We start from the raw sequence: 20,644 nt of genomic DNA on the forward strand, positions 1-20,644 counted from the left end.
ATGTGTAGGTGAGCATGGTTAAGATTTAACATCCATCTTTACTTCTTAGTTCTTACCAAGTTGATGCATGTTACAAACACTTCATTGTTCACAGGTTGTGCATGTTGTGGAAACAACAGGAAGATATGGTGAAAACAGAAGCCCTGTCTCATATATTTCTCTTTTCTCTACAACTCCTGGAAAATTGACAAAAGAGGTTGAATATCTCAAAGAAGAAGGATTTACTTGTGGAAGAGAAAAGACACTCGATTTTGTTACTTTCACTGTCAACTATGGTTGCTGGAGTTCTGAGGATACTGAAAGTGGATGGATGGAATCAGATATTCCAACTCTCAAAGTTGAAAGTGACAAGAGGGGCAATAACAGGATCACACAGATTTCAATTGATACAAAAGATTCTACCCGCTGGTCCCTTGCAATCAATACTGAAGAGATTGAAGACTTTATATTTGAAGGTAAGGAATAATTCTAAAAAACTGTTCTGCAATTTGTCATATACTTGTTAAGTTTTTAACTTGTCATGCACCTTAGCTTGGCATTTATATGGTAGTATTGGACAGAAATAGGCAGTGTTACCTCTTACAACTTAGTGTTCCCTATGCCTGACATGGCAGAGATAAATGGGATAATTGGTCCATTCCAAAATAGAACCATAAAATCAATTCACATGGTATATGGAACTTTCCTGATGTACCTAGGTCAAACCAAGTCCCATTCTTGCTATTTTTGCATTCATCTAGATTTTTCAGAACATATGAACACATGCTTTAACAGATTCTTGTCTTAATCTTATAGGATAGTTAAGCATTGCCTTCTCTTGCCATTGTGTTTACTAATGTATTCATGATAGCCAAAAACTTGCCACATTTGCATAGAAGAAAAAGAAAAACTACTAAAAAAAGAGGAAAAGCCGTATTCAAGGAATATATAGGTATACTGATCATTATCCATCTTTTCCTCCAATTTATTCTGGAACCCAGGGAATTCAGAGGAGCTGGTTCCAGTAGGCAACAAGAATGGAGTTAATGGATGGCACATCATTCAGTTTTCAGGAGGGAAAAATTCCCCAAGAATGTTCAATGTGACTCTCTTCTGGTTAAACAATTCTACCCGGTTAACTAACAAGTCAGATACAGAGAAAAAGGACCCGTATCTCCTAAAATTAAGAACAGATGTAGACAGATTAACTCCGAAAGCTAAAAGAATACTCATGAAGCTCCCTCCTTGGTGTTCCCTGTTTGGTAAGTCAACTTCTCCTCACACTTTAGCTTTCTTAAGTAAACTCCCTGTTGATTTTTAGGCCCTTTAAAATTTTCTATATTGAAAATGTATGTTTAGAGTTGACAGAACATAAAGTGCCCACGATGTCCTTCACAAGTGATGATCTCAAAATCTCTAATACTGTAAAAGATCGGACTCAGTTTGTCTCTTTCTATTTGATAACGAAAGAATTGTGGTTTACTTCATTGCTCTCTCTGTAACACTTAGTTGTAATTACAGTGCATAGAACTCATTGCGAACACAGATTATTGTGTTGCATTTTGATAGGCTAACCGGTAGGAGACTCACTAGGTCAAAAATGTCAAGCTGATCTGATCAGCTTAGACCATCTGATTTGTTTTTACTGCATGGCAATTCTAAAGCAAAATCATGCATATTGGTGAATGGTTCTGGATCGGCTACAAGCAAGACGTGTGCAATGGGCTAAGTAACCCAGTCATGAGTAAACACGGCATTACTGGTACATCAGAACTATACGGGTGGCCGTTGTGTTTACTCCGGTCCCCATTGGACTATGTTATGTAGCAGATTCGGGGTCTTGACAAACACCCCCAAGTACGTATTCTTTTCTTTCTTTTTCTCTATTGGCAACAATGTTGTGAAAAAACGCACAGTAGCAGCCAGCTGGATCAAGTCAACCTAAACCAGGCACTTCACAAAACCTCAAAAACCAGGGTTTTTTTGTTAGGTTAAACCAGGAAAAGTGGGAGCCATGGCCCTTTCAGTTTAATGACTGGTATGGTTTTTGAAACATTGGTAATTGGTTGAGAGGGATGACGGATGAGATACAGGTGAAGGTTGTGATGATACAACGTGAAAATCCAGGAACTCTTGCCAAGTTTGAACACGGGGCCCAAACTTCTTCAACAGCCCAAAGTGGAGGTTACTTTCTACCACAACTAGAATTGCTAATAATCAAGAGAGATTAAGAGAGAGTGTTATGCTAAGAGGGAGAAATGTTTTCAGTAGTTCAAATGCACCCCTCAATATTCTGGGTTCTATTTATAGACCCTTTTATGACTGTTGGGTTTGTTCCAATGGATAGGAATTACCCACAAATCTCTCTAAACAGTTGGGATTAGCCTTTACTGGAATGAGACACTTGACCTGGTTGTTGAGACATTTTTTCATCCAACAACTACTCTAGTGGACCAAGTTTAAAAGAGATAAGTCAAAACCAATTTTATTTTATAGGAAAATAATAAATAATAATAATAATTGAAAAGATGTGTTAATTGTGTGTGCATGTTGGTTCACATAGAGCAAATAGTCCATTGATCGTGTGGTTATTCCCGTTGGCCTACGAATAGTCCTATATGTCTAGGCCATTCGGTCCAACAACAGGCTATTTGCCATCATGCGTTAAATGCTATATATCATTATGAGCCTTATTTCTACCAGACACAAATGCTTCAAACTCTAAACGATTCTGAGGAATCAATTCCTGTTGTAAAAGACCATGGTCACCTGCCTCATCTCACGTGAGTTGGTGGGTAGGTTAGCGATCAGAAGACAGTCCCTCGTTTGGGGAGACTCGTCAAATTGGAACCAGCATAATAAATCGGTTTATTTGGTTAAAAATAGAATAGAATTAATCGAAATTTTCCATTATTTTGGTCATAACTGAATTTCATTAATATATTAATTATGTATTATATATTAATATGTACGTATATATTATGTATAAAGAATAAATTTTGGTTTATTTGTTTTTTCTGTTAATTAAATTTCTAAACCAGAAAATGGAAACCAAAACCAAACCTTTGTAAAACTGAACCAAAAACTGAAATAACTGAACCGAAAAAATCAAAATAAAATATTTCAGTTCGGTTTGTTGGTTTTAAGCAATCAATGCTCAGCCCTAATATGACACATTTTGAAAACTGGGGGTTTGAAAAGCAAGGTTCTGCTTCAGCTGATGAATTCTCAGTGCATTCTTTTGGAAAAATCTTTCCTTTCCATCTATTCTATCATGGAGATTTCCTTTCCTTTCCATCAACAAAGCAGAATTTCACACGCAGAGCATTCCTCATTGCTTACTGCTAAGTCTAGTTATCACCATTGAGTAGGGATAAAATGAGTACAGTGCTTGGATTGTCTGAAGGATGCAAGAATTACGGGGAATTTAGATCTGAATCCATTGCAGCAGGCTGCAAAAAATAGAAGTGAACGAAACAAGGGAATGAAAGAATAGGGATACCCTGAAAACTGAGAGTTCGAAGGGAAAACTCAGGCAAAAAATTCATTAATAAGATTACAAGTGATGCAAGGTGATTTGGCCCGACCTAGTAATAGGGGGACACGTGGGCACGACCTAACCGACAGGATGACAACCCACTCCGACGCATCAAATCTGCAACGGACCATGCTCGAATAATCGAACCACCTTGGGGCAAGTCCACCTCTGGACAAGTTCACATCGGAACACATCGCATCAAGACCACCTCGATCCCAAGGCACTTCGGCATTCGTACCAGGTCGGATCCAAAGGGCACTAGTTTAAGTAATATTGACCGACCTCTACATGAAAACCCCGAAGATCTTGCCACCAGATTCCACGCTTTACAGGATCATGCCTCGTAACAGTTAGTCTTATCTCCCCTGACCGATTCTCGTAGTAGTGATAAGCCTTGTCGGCTAGTAGTGTTATCTCTTGTTAACGCGGAAATGGGCCTCATCATAGTAAGGATCCTAGAATCACTCTGAAAAACCCGCGAGGACTCCAGTATATAAAAACCCCAACCCTCCAGGGGTGAAGGTACGCGTAATCTCTGCTCACTAACTCTCTTGCTTTCTAAGCTACTATCAACTCACAAATTACTGACTTAAGCATCAGAGTGACCTCGCCGAATAAGAACCCATGGGTTCTTTGATTCCCCTTTTGCAGATAGTCAAGTCCATCGTCTACTGAAAGCCAAATCATCACTAGCTAGGAGCAATTGGATTGCGTCGCATCACTAAACACCCTTTCACAAGATTTGTCAATTTGTGTAACTCTTGACCTTCTACAAGAATCTATTCTAACATAACGGCCATGTAACAAACTCGACTCTTTATTCTAATACACTTTAACGTTGTATTAGTTTTTTATCCTCTCTGATGAGAAATTCATGCTTTGAATCAGTAATGCGAGAAGCCCCTTCGCTGAATCACACTATTCACAAGCCCTGATTCCATTTTTGTACACTTGCTATTCATAATCACCATTACGTGATGAAGATTAGTCGTTGCCTATCATTCCTCCCATGCCACCACCAATGAAAGTATGGAACTAGCGATGTAAATGCTGTAAGTATAGCTTGTAAATCCCTTTCTTTTTTTTTCATGGATAATGACGTTAATTGGCTTTGGATGTTTGCAAAGAAAGAAAAAAGGAGAGATGGAGAAAAAAAAAACAAAGGAGAAATCTAAACCTCAGTAATCTTCTGAGTTTTGAGCCTCTAATAAAGGAAAGGTGGTTCCCGGAGTTTGCAGAACTCAACTGGACTCGATATGGGGCAAATGGCAATCAGTGTAAAGAAAATAATCAATTGTGGTCAAAGTCAAATTGTTATTTTGCACTCTTTGGTTCGTTTCAAGATGATTTGCAGAGATCCGGTTTATGTGTACGCTTCTCGAAAGTCGAAACACTTTTTGTGTTCCAAACTGTTTCCCCCGTTTCTGCTTGGGAGTTCAGTATTGGCCGTTGCGCCTAACCGAGTAACAGTCCGTAGTCTCGGACCTCTGGGTGGCATTTTGGTTCTCTTATGCTGAAGTTTCAAAACCTCTTTGTAAGTGGCTCTGGGCTCACACGATCACACTTGGTAAATATTAGACAGACCAATCCCCATTAATCAAGCGGTGTAATTCCATAAGCCGCCTGTCAAATTAGAATCTATCTAACTCCATACACTATAAACACTAAATAATAATGTTTTTGAACCGTCGTTGATTCGGACGATTGGACTGTTTGGACTGAAAACTGTTCAGGTGACCGGTTCCATTTTATTTCAAATCCACAATTTGGTAAAAAACCGTTGAATTAGTCAATGAACCGTTGATTCGGATAGTTTGACCGATAAACTGTTCAACCTGGAGAACGGTTTGCTGCTCAAATCTCAGATTGAGAAATCTTAGATCTGAGAAATCTCTGAAACTAAGAAATCTCATATCTGTCTTTCTCACACGAGAAGGTGAGAGAGAGTGAGATCTGAAACTGAGAACGCCACCATTGTTGCCGTTGTAGTTCACCATCACCGTCACCGTTGCCGCTACAAGCCTGCAAGTCCTCCTCTTCTTCTTCTACTAAGCTCTTTCAGTTCAACAGACAACTTTCAAGTTTCAAGTTTCAAGTTTCAACCCTTATTTCCTCCTATATAGTATGCATTAATGCATCTTACCCATTAGTATGCTCAAGCCATTCGAACCATTTGACCTGAATAGTCAAACCATTGACCTAAAAACCAGTGGCCAGAATGATTCCATTTCCAGATCAGTTTTTAAAACTTTGCTAAATAATACACTATCATCCATTGCCATGAACATTAAACAATCTGTGACTGGAGAGTCAAGAATTCAAATACAAATAATTAGAAAAAAATATAGAAAGCCGCATTGAAAGGGGGGGAAGGAATGACTCCAAATTGAATCAACTGATTCAATCAATCAATGAGGCCTGCAATAGAGGTCTGAATTGAATGGAATCAAAATCCAATTCCTATTTTAATGAAATGGTATTTCTTCATTTGAGCCCTCTTTCTTTCTTAAAAATAAAATTCCATTTCAAATTATTTCAATTCTCATTTTGATTCTTATGTGAACCAAGATTTTGATTGATTCCAACTGTAAATCAAATATAGCTGGTATTCTCTTTGGGCGAGTACATTGGGAAATATATAAGACCGGATGACTGGATTCAACTTTACGAGATTGGTTCGGGTAGACGGTCCTGAGCATACCATATCCGGCTCTCTAGGAATCGAATCTTTACCAGTGATGAGTCATGAGTGGACTAACATTGCAAAGACGCAAACCATTGTATGCCGTGATAGATACGGTTACTTTTACCCCTTGGGCCTCGACCCAAGATGTGGGATGGGATCATGAGATCGGATCTGTTCTTCACATCTGGCGCTTCGTATTTATTTGTTATTATTCACGAATCACGAGAGATGTTTCTAGTGCATGGTGGATGTGCCTGTGAGGCGCCCATTTGTAAAGAGTAGATCTCGTCATTGTGATCATAGCTAATGGGAACATTTATGAGTCATGCCACAGCTAAATGAAATCAGATCTGCTTCTCACATATGGCGCCTCACATGCACATCCTATCATGTATTGGGAATATCTATTGTACTTATAAGTTTGGGAGATGATCCCAATGCATGATGAATGTACATGTGAAGCGCAAGTGTGAGGAACAGATCCAGTTCCCAGCTAAACGTTAAAGAAACGGGATCTGCTCCTCATGAAGAGGCGCCCAAGTGTGAGGAACAGATCCAGTTTCCAGCTAAACTTTAAAGAGATGGGATCTGCTCCTCACAAATGGGCGCCTCACTTGCACATCTACCGTGCATTGAAAACATCTCCCGTAAATAATAATTAATTAATACGGGAGATACTCCCAATGCACGGTAGGATGTGCATTTGAGGCGTCCTGTGTGAGGAGACCCGGTCACAACGTTGAATGGTGATCACTAAATCACTAATCACTGTGGTGGTGGATTCGATAGAGCCACCGTGTGCTGGTTAAATCAACTGATCTCTCTAAGTGGGCCCACAACATCAATAGAATTGTCCTTTAGCGGTTGATTAGGGATATCTCAGGTTCAAGCCTCTGATCCAAACAGCACCACGTTCCCTCCCCGCGCTAAGTGAATTGAAGTTCGTTAGCAAGTTAGCAACCGATTCGGTTAGATTTTTTTTCCTTTCTTTTGGCGGAGAGCGAGCGAGCGAGCAGACAGAGATCAGAAATGAGGATAGTACCGCTCGGTATCTCTGCGTCTCCATATCCCACCTCAAACCCAATAACCTATCATACGAAAATCTCTCTCTATCCCAACAAACTCGCCCTCCCACGGAAGCTCACTCGCTCTGGAGATGAATCCTCCCGATCATCCTCTCTCTGCAACTCTCCCAAATCAGGTATGCTAAATTACGAATCTCATCTATTTCTATTTGTTTCCTCGTTTCTTTAGTTTATTCTTTAAAATAGTTGATAGATGTCTTTCGATCTGATTGCATCAAAAACCCCATCTTCACGCAAAGTTTTCCACTAGAATCGGATTGCGTGGAGGAGGTGATATTGGGGCTTTGCGATCTTCATTTCTTAAATTCTTTAGATCGGATAAAAGCTAAACTGTGGCATCGAACAATTCTGAAAACTATCATGGGTTCGTTTGCTAGGGACAAATTCAGACAGGCGTCCAAATCCTGGTTCTTAACTATTTGGGTCCGTGTATTTTATGGTTAGAGTTGAGGGGGGGAAACAAACTTATGGTCGGTCTGCCTGGCATTCACTCGGGTTCTCTGGTGAATTTACCAATGTTTTGGTGTGTAGGAAGTTGCAGAGCCAGTCAAGCTGTTGAATTATTTTCGAGCGTCTGTCCTGAGATTGTTGTTCGGGAGGCGCGGTTGGAGGATTGTTGGGAAGTAGCTGAGACGCATTGTAGTTCCTTCTTCCCGGACTACTCTTTTCCATTGGATTTAGTACTGAGGGTCGACAGGCTGGTGGCAATGCTATCCGGGTTCTCTATTCCCAGTGGTTGTAGGAGATCGTGTCTGGTTGCTGTTGTTGGTGGCTCAGTTGATGACGGCTTTGCCTTGGGAAGTGAAGAATTCAAAATAGGAGAGTTTGAAGGGAAATTCAGCTTCAACAGGGGATATGTTGCTGGAATATTAACAGTGGATACGGTGGCCGATTTCCTTCCTCGCAAAGGACCACTGCGGCAGAGAAGGTTAGATATTTTAGCAGAGAAGCTTTACCTTGTCAAGTTTCACCTTGTTCAGCAACCTAAGTTGCAAATTGCAACTGAATGTAGAAGAGTTTCCATCTAACTGGTTATAGGCATGCATATTTGCTGTTAACCTTAGTTTTCTCAAGATGATCTTGATTCAAGGTGATTCATCCGTGTCAATGGCAGATGCACACAGCTTCTGCTCATCAATTGGCTTATGTGTCAGTTAACATTTTTTCCGTCAGAAGATTGCGTTCAGATTGGCTACAGCCTCATAATTCTATTAACAATCTCAAGCAAACCTATTTGTAGCTGAAACTTTGATTATGGATGATAAGTTGATTTAAATAGCTGGAAAAAAATGATGACATAAATTGATATATACTGCATCTAATTGGGATGTATGATCAACCAGACAAGATGTGCTTTATGGATTGGAGATAATATATATATTAATCTTTGTTGATACAACTTTCTCTTATCTTTGTGTTGAATGTTTTTTATGCTGTATGAGAACAACACGTAATTAGGTTTATAGAAAAAGGTTACTTATTCTAAGTTGTTTAGTTGCCTCTGTTTCCGGAATCTTCATGAGACGAGAATTTCATATTCTGAAAAAAAAATATCTGAATTGTCTAGCCATTTCTTTGATAAAAATTATTTGAAAGAAAAACACTGATATTTTAGGATCAGAATTTTTATCAATTATGAAATTAAAATGACAATGAATAAAAAATTTACCCTTTATGATATTTTACTGCAAGAATAGAATGTTTCTCATATTCTTGTAATTCATTATTTGGACTTACAAAGTGATTGAGATTTTTGCATTAACATACAAGGAATCCAATTCATCCTTAAGGAAACTGGTCTGTAAAATTCTTCTGGCATTCTTGTTCTAGTTTGGACTTTATCAATGTCTTATTGCCTTATTGGACATGTTTTTTGAAATGATGGACATGTCTCCATCATTACCATATGCCTATCCACTCTATCTTGAGCCATGTTATCTGTCAAAGTCTAAGGGAATGGTTTGCAAGTACCAGTATAAAACAAGAAAGAAATAATTTAAGTATATAAATTTGTTGCAAGAGGATAGGAAAAGGAAAAATACATTATAAGGTAGAAACCGTAGAATACCAATCTGAAATTATTAAAATGATGTCAAGTGGGTCAATGCTTAACAGAACTGACATTACACAGATTCTTGGTGAATTCACCTTCTTTTCTTCCTTCTTGGTGCTATTGTCCACACATTGGCAGTAAATAGGTCTTCTTAGTGAAGTTGAAGTCAAATGGATCAATAGATTAGTACAAGGCCCATATTGGTGGCAGAAGGCTTTTAACCAGAACAAGGGGTTTATTATGAGGAGACGTTTACTCTTGTTGCTTAGATGACAATTATGAGATTTGTTCTAGCAATTGGATACACATTGATGATAAATTCATGGTGTATAAACTCAAGAATCCCTATATGGGTTGAAAAGAAGGTTCCCAAGGTATGGTTTGAACACTTAAAAGATGTCATTACACAAGCTAACCATGTCCAATGTTGTTCTAGCTATTGCCCTCACATGTATTTCTCCTATTGTATGTGGACGATAGATATACTTATAACAAGACATGACCCTCAAAAGGTATTTGACAACTCAAAACTCCCAAATCCTTTAAGATGAAGGATTTGGGTTCTCTGACTTGATTTCTTGGCTTGGAGCTGCATTCTTCTCCTTGAGGTACATGATGAATGAGTAGAAATACACTAAACATCCTATCAAACTGGAAATTTTCTGTGATAATAAGCAAGTCAATACTCCTTTACAATTGAACATCAAGTACTCAAAAGATGATAGTACTCCACTCCTTGATCTGGTTCCTTATCGATCATTGGTGGGAAGATTTATCTACCTCACCATGACTCAGCTTGATATTGCCCATGTTGATCGAGCTATTAGCTAGTTGGTCTCATCACCTTGTCAATCACATCTCATTGTTGTCTAGCAGATTATTCATTATCTATGAAGGGCATCCTCCAAGGGATTATTCTTTTTCTTCATCCTCGCCTCCTAGGTCCTTTTGCTATCTATTTAAACTTTTTTCTTTTTCTTCAGGTTGATATTATGCCACCTATACCACTTTATTTATGTATTTATTTATTGATAGTAAAAAGAAAATTTTATTAAAACAGAAGAAAAGATACATTCTGAGGGGGTGTCAAGGTAACACCATGGAACAAACCCAAACAACAATCCAAACTTCTAAATCCAGTGCGATCCAAAATCCTCATCCACAATCAAAGCTATTATCTTGAAAAGCAAACTGAAAAGACCAATGTCCATATTGCTACTGACTTGCCACTGAATGCTACCACTTCTCAATGGATCATTGCAAATTCACAAACAACCTTCTTCTCCTTCTTTCCAACTAATCCATCACCTAGCAAAGGTGAAGCAACTCCACAAAATCTTGACCAACCAACTTCCTCTTTGCAAAGGCCAAGAGGAAAATAATTCTGCAGTGACTTCACCACTTTCCACTGTTAAAACCCCGAACTTTAAGTTTTAATCTCGCTACAAAGTTCTATATCTTTGACTCCTGTATCACCCCCACCTCTTATTTAATGTTTCTAACTACACTCCTCACCACAGCCCTTCAACTAACCCTCCTAGCCCCCTTATAACCAGCTCAGAAACTTCACCTCCGACCCTTGATCTCTTCGCCCCACTCAACTCCCCATTCCAAATTTCACCACCCTCAATTATTTTCTTTTTATTTTTTTCCTCTCTTCTTTTCAAAATGTTCAAAGGCTTTCCTTGCAGAGCCTTCACCTCCCCAAAAGATTAAACCAAGTGCTTTTCCCACTGCCACCTCCCCTCTCCACTAACTTACCAATTTCCGCCTCTCCAAAATTGGAATTTGCAATTTCTAAGGCCCCTTCACCACCCTTCCCCTTTGTCTCTTTTTTATCCCCCTTTCAACCTCGCCAATCTCCGCCTCTTCTTCTGCCCCTACAGACAAATTCAGCGAGTGTCTACTCTTTTCTCTATTATACATTCTGTTATGAAGATTATACCCTTTCGTCCCATCAGAACTCTTCCCCTTTGCTTGAACTTTCCTCACCTCCCCCTGCTCCTCCCACGTCACTTCCTTACTAGACTCATCCCAAACCTCAGTACGAGGCATAGGAACTGGACTTACCTCATTGCTAAGAAGACCAGCCTCAGCGATGCTGCTTATGTCACGCGACCCATTCTCCGAATCAACCTCCTCAACTATCTTTGTCACAATCTCCACCCCACTCGCCAAGACTCCATTGAGAGAACTTTTGGAGTGTTGAACATGCAATGGCTGTACCACAGAGATGAGCTTGCCCCCAATCATACCGCCAACCTCCTGCAACTGAACCTGCTGCCTAACTCCCCGTAAACCAGCCTCATCATTTTCACCAGCAATGTCTTCCACCTGATTGCACCCTGCACCGTGTTCACCTTTTCTTTTCTCCCCTTTATTCAGCACTGCCTTCTTCTTCCTACCTTTCCCGTACCTTGGAACAACCCAAACCCACTAATCAAATCCTTTACCCCAAAAGATTTTTTTCCTCCCCTCTTCCTATCTTACCCCTCCTAGCCTCCTTAAAGACTTCAACTCCTTCCACCAGTTTTTTACTTCCAAAACTTTTGTTTTTTCTTCTTGAAGTGGTCCCCACTTAGGCCTCTCGACTCCCTAGTGCCCACTACTGCTTGTTCCCCTTCTCCTATCTAAATCTTCTCATTCCATTTTTGGTCTTCCGCTCTCACATCGCCCTCACCCCCCATGTGTCCCTCTCGATGTAAATCCAACTCAAAATTTTCCTCTGAACTCCCTACTTTACCCTTCAAACATGCCACCTCATCGTCATCCACCTTCGATCGACTCTTCATCTCCCTACCCTTCTCCATTCTGCAATTCTGGTTCTTCTCAATATTTTCTCCCCCTAGCTTATCCAAATCAACCTTTCCACCATGCTTTTTCATGTCTGCCCTCAAGAAAGTCCTGTGCTCCCCTTTTAAAATTAATCTCAACTCATAGCTCTTCCCAGCAAACTGAAGTTCCATCTTGTTTGGTAGACCAGAAACCTCCTCCACTTCCACAAATATATTGTAGCCATGTCCAACCTTTCCGAAGTTCTATTCCTATCATCATATTTTAGGAACTTCCCGTAACGATCCCCAATTTCCTTAAAGGTAAGTATACTCCACGCGTGAAGGGGGATACCAATCACTCCTAACTACACCGCCCTTCTTCTTGCTTCTCTAATTACCCCTGCTGTTGGAAACCACCAACTTAATCGAAGGTCATATTCTCTCACCGTTAAGCTCTCTTACTCCAGAATCCTCTCTGCTCCTCTACTATAGAACATAAACAGGAATAGCCCACTGTTTAACTTCCTCACACCCATCAGACAATCCTTCCCCCAATCAAAAGACACCCACACTTCAACCTTCACTTCAGGATCTGTCCCCACGAACTAGGCTAGCCTACAACACCTGCATCCTCATCCATTTTCCCAACTCCCACATTGAACACACGCCACCACCACCCACATCCTCAATGCTCCTAGTGCCATTCAAATTGCATCTAATCATATTTTAAATGAGTGCATCAAGTACATTGAGGTGGATTGTCACTTGATCCACAACCAATACCTTGTTGGTTGATCCACACCCTTTCTACCAGTGGCTCACCAAGAAACCTTCAATCTAAAGCTTGAAGATTGGTCGGGTTATCAGTATATAAAGCAGGTACAAGCTTGAGGTTACTAAAGACAACTGACCAGTTGAAAGAGATTCTTTACTTGGTTATTATAATATTATAATAACAAAAGCTGTCCTTTGTTGACCGGTTGAAAGATTCCATTCTGCAGAGCCAGATGTATAAGAGGGCTTATTGCCAAGTTGAGGGACTGAAGATAAAAGCTGTCCTTTGGCCATGTTACACTCTGAGTTCATGTCACTCTTACGTATAACAATTTTTCCACAAAAATGACAGCCTATATTTTACTTCATTCTTCTTTTCTCTCTCCGTATCAGGTCTCTTTCTAACGTGTGTAATCAACATATCCTGTCAGGACTGGGATAGCATACATATCCAATGTTGCAGTTCGTGAGAGGGATAGGCGTAAGGGAATAGCCAAGAGACTCATAGCAAAGGCAGAAGCCCAAGCAAGGAGTTGGGGATGCCGTGCCATTGCATTGCACTGCGACGTAAACAATCCTGCAGCCACACAGCTGTACAAAGGCCAGGGCTTCAAATGCATCAAGGTCCCAGACAAGGCAAACTGGCCTCGACCTAAGACCTCTCCAAATATACAGTTCAGTTTCATGATGAAGCTCCTTACCACACCAATCCCTATTTGATTCCTTCTGGATATAAGAATCCTTAAAGGAAGAATTTGGAGTGGGGGAAGGAAAAAAAAAAAAAAAGAAATGTTGATTCTGTAAATATGTAAACAAATAGATATTTTGATGCGACTCTCAAGGAACTGTATTTATTGCATGTGTAATATTCATCTCTTGCAGCAAATGTTGCATGCTGAATGCTCTTTTTGCTGGCTCAGTTTGGAAGGAGTACAAATACAAATATGTAGTGTAAAATTTTGTATTGTATATTATTTTATATGTATTTGCACGGTACATATTTGCATATATATTCCTTCCAAACTAAACATGAATAACAAAAAAAAGAACGCTTTTTTCGCTTTCTCACCTGTATTTCTCATCCGATTTACAATTCAGTGAGGACCTTCTGAATCAAACATAATGTGCAACTTTTAGTTGCTACCATCAGGGTCTCGGTAGTCACAGATTCCAGAAATCAACCCAGCCACATCCCGAGAGATATTTTTCGTGATATTTGTTGATATGGTTTAGAGTGGAATACGGTTGAGATAATTGTATCTCAAAATGCAATTTTTTCTTCACAACATTGATTTTTTTATGGACTGTTCAGACTGGAAATCGTTCAGGCAACCAGTGCTGTTTTATTCCAAACCCGTCATTTGGTCATAAACCATTGACCCAAACAGCTTGACCGATAAATCGTTCAACCCAAAGAACGATTTGCTGCTCAGATCTCAGATTGAGAAATCTCATATCTTTCTTTATCGCACAAGAAAGTGAAAGAGAGAGAGATCAGAGACTGAACGCCACTGCTGCTGCCGCTGTAGTTCAACATCGCCGTCACTGTCATTATCCTGCAAGTCCTCTTCTTTTTTTGAACTCTTTCAGTTCAACCAACAGCTTTCAAATTTCAAATTTCAACCTTTATTTCCTCTTATATAATATACATTTGCATCTTACCCTAATATTCCAATCTAATAAATAAGATGCTCAAACCATTCGAACCATTTGACCCAGATGGTCAAACCACTGACCCAAATACCATTGGTCAGAACGGTTTTGTTTTCAGGTCAGTTTTTAAAACCTTGCTTTTTTTTTAATCGACATCAACTCTTCTTTGGTATATGCACTTTATATGCCATCGCATTGATCACTTGGGTTTCTTGGAAGTCCTTATTGTTTCATACTTTTATTATTCATGAGTAATCTGCGCGTCCTCTCACTAGACCCATACGAGAGCCACTGGACTGGGCCTCCTAAATCTCTTGGATTATATCGAGACCCTGCAATCAAATGATGGTCCTCATACTTGGGCATATTTTTATTAGTGTCAGAATACTTGGGCTTAGTGCCCTGCATGTTTAATGTGAAGGCTGATATGTCCCTCCCAAGTCCCAACTATGAGTTCTACTCCAACGACTTTACCCATTTATAAAAAAAAAAAAAAAACAAAATCCAACAACTATACACTTGGGACAATTTCGTCAGCACAATAATCAAAAGCAATTACGGTCCTGCGTACTAAGTTCTGAAATGAAAACCGGAGTGCCCGACTTTTCGTTGAGGCTCTTGAGGGGAGCCGGGGAGAGAATCAGCAGTATACCACGTTAAAAATATCCCAAACATGAAACAAATAATCCCTCTTTCCGAACAACAAATAATCCCAGTTACATTCCTTGGTTACCTTAAAAATATATTCAGCAATGTTACCCGTACTTTATCCTGAAAATATATTCCTTCTTAGCCTGTAATTTATATGTTAGTATGTAGTAAAAATCTTTCTTAACGGTCACCACGAACCACCTGATCTCTACCTGCTCTCAGCTAACAGAATCAAGAGGGCAAATACCAGTAAAATATACAAAAAAATAAAAAATGCCATTTCTGAACCTAGAAAGACTGATTCAACATGAACCATGGTCTAATAGATGGCATCGATCCCTGTTGATACACTCCGTTACTTCTTAGGGTGTTGAGAAAAGTAACCCATTTTGTACCGTTCAGTCCCCCCATCACGCACATAAACAATGTCTTTCCCCACACCCCACCCTCAGCCCACCTCAAATATTTGCACTACAAATATGATTTTTATTACTATTTTTCTTTATCATACACAGCAGGCTAACATGAAGAAAAAAACCTCAGGATTCAAAAAAACCATTTCAATGTGGTCATCCAAACTAGAGTCCTAAAGACTTCCCTCAATCCCTGAAGCAACCTGACATTGGCAAGGACCTGACAAGTAACCATCCCAAAAAAGGACAGCTATTACCAGATCAGGTTACAAGCCAAGAGCTGATAGGCTAGCTTCTTGTAAAGCTCTCAACTTTACGATGCATGGACAAATTTGCATAATGCAGACATGTCCAAAGCGGGGAACTCTTTAACAGCGGCAAGCACAGAAAGCCCAAGCTTCACAGCATCCTCATTGCTTGGTGCCTGCAGTGAGTGCTATCATTGATCAATGGAGACATGCAGCAGGCACTAGCATCTTATAGAGATAAGCAGTAGTAAACGGCAAGTTTTGTTGAGTGACAAGTTTTGTGGTCAAAGCTTTTGCACCTTCAAAGTTACTAATTTCACTAATATAAGACAGGCTTAAAAGTAACAAATTAACAATCCAGGAAGGTGTTATTTACCTCGATGTTGAGAGGCAGAACAGGATCGTGGAGAGAAAGTCTTAGAAGGAACCACCCACCATAGCCAGAGACTCGAACCTGTTTACATGAGGGATAATACACATATTTGTAGCTTTCGACTCAGAAAGAAACCAAATTTTCATTATCTAATCACCCTTTTTTGGTGATGGTTTCAATAGACGGGGCAACTTCAGCTGATTTCTGTAACCGTATATTAACAGAAGTCAAAGATACACCAATACACGTATAGGATTTTCCTAGGTCTCAGAGAGAACGAAAATTCATCCTTCTAACTCAGAATTCCAAATTGATAGTTGGAAAGTTGCAAAAGAAAACAGCTCAGTCAATGTCCAAGTCTAACTCTGCTTGCCCCATGTTTCTCTTTTGTGGTTCCAACATATGAGATGATTAATATACTCAACAACTAGAAAGTTAAAGAGAGAGAGAGAGAGAGAGAGATTCTCACATGCCGAAACAGGATTCATGTAGTCAAACCCAGGGGCGGAGCCTGGGGATGGCAGAGGGGGGCCACCACCCATGCCTTGAAAATCCCTACAATACCCATTTTAATTAATTTTACCTATATTTTGGTCCCCCTACCTATATTTACTAACTTTTGACCCCCCCTATCGATGTTTATTACATTTTGGCCCCCCTCAAAAGAAAATCCTAGCTCCGCCCCTGAGTCAAACCACTGGGCAAGGCTTGGATGACGAATTCTCTCCCACCATGTTATAGGGCTAAGAATTTACCCCAAGGTATGGCATTTGCAGCTCTGGAAGGTATCCAGAAAAGCTAGGAATATGAACATCAGGAGGTTGATCCTTGAAGGTGATACAGAACTCAGAAGTGGTGATTAGATAGATAAAGGAAGACAACAGCAGCATGTGGAGGTTTAGCGATGAAAGGAAGAAATTCAAATGGCTTACTAGGGGTATTGAGGTGAAGTACAGCTGGGTGAAAAGGAGTACCAACTCACTTGCTGATGATCTAGCCAAACAAAGAGCGAATAGGGATTCTTTATTTTGGGCTAATTTCCAAGTTTTTCTTGTAATCTATTGGTGGGGAGATAGGACATTTTATCTCCCCCTTTCTTGTACTTATATTTCTCTTATTTAATAAAAGTTTTCAGTTACTGATAAAAAAATGGAGAAGCCGTTTTTTTCTAGACAGATAACATTAAGAATAATGGTAAAAATGCAGTCATCATTTGACAGAACTTAAGAATCTTCCTTCTTTAATCTAGCCATATACAATTTAGCAAAGACTGATGAACTTACGCCTTCATAGTTAACAGGGGCTTTCTGAAGCTTTGGGTCTGAGTTTGTCATGTTCTCTAAATGCTTAAGCACTGCCTCTCCATAATCCCGGAAAGATCTGAAAGCAGAGAATCATTATTTTATCCACCACTTATTTATTCAAGAATAAACCATAAGCTGATCATCCATCATACCCTCCTTTCATATCCACATGATTCTGATCAATCTTCAACCGCAGTTCAACTGCAACAGCTGGCTCCTCCAGACCCTCCACCAGATCAGTCAGAACTTTGCTGCCACCACTTGTTCCAAGAGCTCTGGCCGAAGCAAGTTTATTTAATAGTTTTACCTGCAAGTAACACAATAAGGGGAAGGAAAGAAAGCAAACAGGAAAAGGTATTCAGTTAGAAATATGGACTAAATAACCATGTGTTTCTTTCATCCATTAATGGAAACCAATCTACCAAGTGAAACAACCTCCCAAAGGATAAAAGCAACTAAAGCTTACCATAAGGTATGCACCATCATCAAGCCAGTGATTCTCCTTGAGAGCTCCATGGCCACTGGTTTCAATTGCTAGGTGTGATTCCTCACCAACCGAGTTCTGCCAGCATTATTTTTGCTTCAGTTAGGAACATTTCTGTAGGAATAATTTGTAGCCTCTGGGGGAGGGAAGGAATAGATCACTTGAATTGAAGATGGTAGGCAATCTAAGCACTAAAGCATTGCCATAAACAAGGAACTAGTAGGGCCCCATGCAATGAAGAGGATTTGTTAAGTAAAACTGAAACAGGAGGAGCCCTCTAATGTGCTTTAGCTTTTCATGTTCAGATGGAGAATATTTAACTTATTTCAAGAGACCCTAATTGGTGATTCATAGCTTTCTTGTCAAAACTTAAAATTAATTACACTTAGTTGTCAAACATGAATAACCATGAGAAAGTAAAAGTCCTATTCTTTCCTCTGAACAATTTACATAACATAAATAAATAATTTAATTTACATTAATTACTATTAATTACTTTTACTCTGAGCTTAAAGTCAAGTTAGTGTAAATACTAAAGCTTAAGTTAACTTTAATGTAATTATTTTCCTATTTTACTTATTTTAACTTGACCTATTTAGATTAATTTTAATTTCCCAAGTTATAAGTTAAATACTAGCATGCTTGTTTTAACAATACACCTCGCATATTAATTGTAACTTAATTTATATTAATTTATTTGCTATTAATATTAAGTTAAATTACTATTATTAATAATTAAGAATAGCCAGTTTTATTGAATTAATTAATTAATTACCATATCATATTTTAGTAATTAATTAGTTATTATATTATTATTACTAATTAATATTAAAAATTTAACTTAGATATTACTATTTTAATACATCTAAACAAAAATTATGGTTTAATTCTCATAAACTAGCCTAAATCAAGCCAAACTGAATCTGGTTTAGTGTACAAAGGCTGTTTGTGAAGAGATCATCATGGTATATTAACGTGCATCTCGGTTACCCTTCAGTATGTCACTTCATCATTGCTTGACATGTCTATCAAGAGTATAAGAAGGTTAAAGTGTTACACATTGAGGTTCATGCCTCCAAGTTAACTGTAGCAATTGCCCTTCTATTGCTATGGCTATGTGGGCAATGTTTAATAGGAAGGTTTAATAAGGTTAAGACAGGTTCCACAAAGGCAAAAGGCTCAATTTTATGTCGTTGAGTCATCTACAGGAAGCTCCAAATAATAGCACCATATAAGCACCCTAACTATTTTAGCTTGTTTTCCCAATCCTTTCAAGTGTGCATCATCGTTTACAGTTTTACACACTGTATAGTGTATACAGAGCCAAAAGGCCCAAAACCTCCATTACTAAACAGTATGTAGGATTGGAAACTTTGACATAAACTAAAAAGAAACTTATTGGTATCAGGAAAGATGATTGTGCAGTGACTTTGATCCAGCCTTGTTTAAAAAAGCTGTCAAAGACTCAGAGAGAGAGAGAGAGAGAGAGATAGAGAGAGAGAGAGAGAGAGAGCAGTGAAGTGACCTGCGCTATCACGGAGAACCAACTATATTTGACTTTTTTTTTTCTGAGAATTAAGTTCCTACGTAAACATAAATCACTTTTATCTAATATAAAAAGCAAGATAGCAAGCAAGTAAGAATCATGAAACAGTGAAATAACACAAAGATTGAATAAAATGCAATTTCAAATCTTATAATTAAGATAGTGGCAATGTAATAGATCAAATCACATTTGCAAAAAATATATATATCACTAAATTAGCAAGTTATACTAAACAAAAATTAAATAAATTATAGGGCAAGCAATCTATGTAGAGTGGTTATTACTCCTGTTTTTGTTCTATCTAGCACCAAATTCTCTAACTGTATGTCTTCTTTCATCGAGAATAAGATCATGAGAATTATATTGCAACCTAGGTTGAAGGTTTTATGACTCTCAAAGATGTGGAGTAAGCAGTGGTGCTCTCCCGACCACCAACAAAATCTACACAGGCTGTACTTCTTCCATCATCCCTCAGGACTTCCTTACTATTCTTGGATTTGGTGGGTTTGATACCGAAGCCAAGAACCAAAGAACCTCATTGAAGAAACCAGCTGCATCCTCACTGAGATCTGATTTGACCATGACCCTACCCAACCTCCAATCCACCCAACAACCATCATCACCACAAAAAGAAAACGCATGCATGATATACCCACTTGTGTGTGTGTGTGAGAGAGAGAGAGAGAGAGAGAGAGATCAGAGCAATTTAGGGAGACCATCTTTTTTGATAAATGAGGTACTCTCCCTAGTTGAATGAACAAAAAATGAATAATTGTTTATTCAGAAATCAAATCAGAAAAGTCCGTAAGAAACAATCTGCAGCTCATGCACATGTAGCTGAATATATGTGACATTAAGTCAAGTCTCACCAAGCGGATTGCTTCATCAATGACATTTTTGTACCCTCTTTTGAAGCGGTGGTGCTTCCCTCCTACAAAACATTAAAAGTTATGAGCATAAGATCCATCAAGAATTCGGAATAGTATGACATATATTTCAGTTTCTTACCAAGTTTCTTCTCAATGAATGAGGTTAACCCATCTGAAGTCACACTGTCTGTGACAATAGTTGTTCCTGGATGCT

The 20,644-nt window shown here is 39.0% G+C and overlaps 3 protein-coding genes across 9 annotated transcripts in view; 2 read left to right on the forward strand and 1 right to left on the reverse strand.

Annotated features, from left to right (window-relative positions):
- The window catches only part of LOC148868423 (Zn-dependent exopeptidases superfamily protein), a 104,305-nt gene extending 102,839 nt beyond the window's left edge, over positions 1 to 1,466 (forward strand). For all 4 annotated transcript variants that reach the window (XM_088971256.1, XM_088971257.1, XM_088971258.1 and 1 more), the window contains 2 exons: positions 95 to 455; positions 981 to 1,466. In XM_088971256.1, coding sequence (XP_088827382.1) covers positions 95 to 455; positions 981 to 1,300 — 681 coding nt within the window. In that variant the 3' untranslated portion in view covers positions 1,301 to 1,466. The remainder of the gene's footprint in view (positions 1 to 94; positions 456 to 980) is intronic.
- A 5,647-nt stretch (positions 1,467 to 7,113) lies between these two features.
- Positions 7,114 to 13,885, forward strand: LOC148868424 (Acyl-CoA N-acyltransferases (NAT) superfamily protein). Of its 2 annotated transcripts, none has more exons than XM_088973544.1 (3): positions 7,114 to 7,404; positions 7,820 to 8,216; positions 13,321 to 13,885. In XM_088973544.1, the coding sequence occupies exons 1-3, from the start codon at positions 7,233 to 7,235 to the stop codon at positions 13,607 to 13,609; spliced, it is 858 nt and encodes a 285-aa protein (XP_088829670.1). In that variant the 5' UTR covers positions 7,114 to 7,232; the 3' UTR covers positions 13,610 to 13,885. The 2 variants fall into 2 exon arrangements, with proteins under 2 accessions (XP_088829670.1, XP_088829669.1); XM_088973543.1 differs by having other exon boundaries at positions 7,171 to 7,404; positions 7,666 to 8,216.
- Positions 13,886 to 15,450: 1,565 nt separating this feature from the next.
- LOC148868425 (phosphoglucosamine mutase family protein) overlaps positions 15,451 to 20,644 on the reverse strand; it is a 39,914-nt gene continuing 34,720 nt past the window's right edge. For all 3 annotated transcript variants that reach the window (XM_088968985.1, XM_088968987.1, XM_088968986.1), the window contains 7 exons: positions 20,570 to 20,642; positions 20,431 to 20,492; positions 17,998 to 18,093; positions 17,684 to 17,838; positions 17,511 to 17,607; positions 16,231 to 16,308; positions 15,451 to 16,030 (listed from right to left, as the gene is read on the reverse strand). In XM_088968985.1, coding sequence (XP_088825111.1) covers positions 15,920 to 16,030; positions 16,231 to 16,308; positions 17,511 to 17,607; positions 17,684 to 17,838; positions 17,998 to 18,093; positions 20,431 to 20,492; positions 20,570 to 20,642 — 672 coding nt within the window. In that variant the 3' untranslated portion in view covers positions 15,451 to 15,919. The remainder of the gene's footprint in view (positions 16,031 to 16,230; positions 16,309 to 17,510; positions 17,608 to 17,683; positions 17,839 to 17,997; positions 18,094 to 20,430; positions 20,493 to 20,569; positions 20,643 to 20,644) is intronic.

Source organism: Nelumbo lutea, chromosome 2 (assembly GCF_056320005.1).
Source record: "Nelumbo lutea isolate HS-2025 chromosome 2, American lotus-T2T, whole genome shotgun sequence".
Classification (NCBI taxonomy): Eukaryota; Viridiplantae; Streptophyta; class Magnoliopsida; order Proteales; family Nelumbonaceae; genus Nelumbo; species Nelumbo lutea.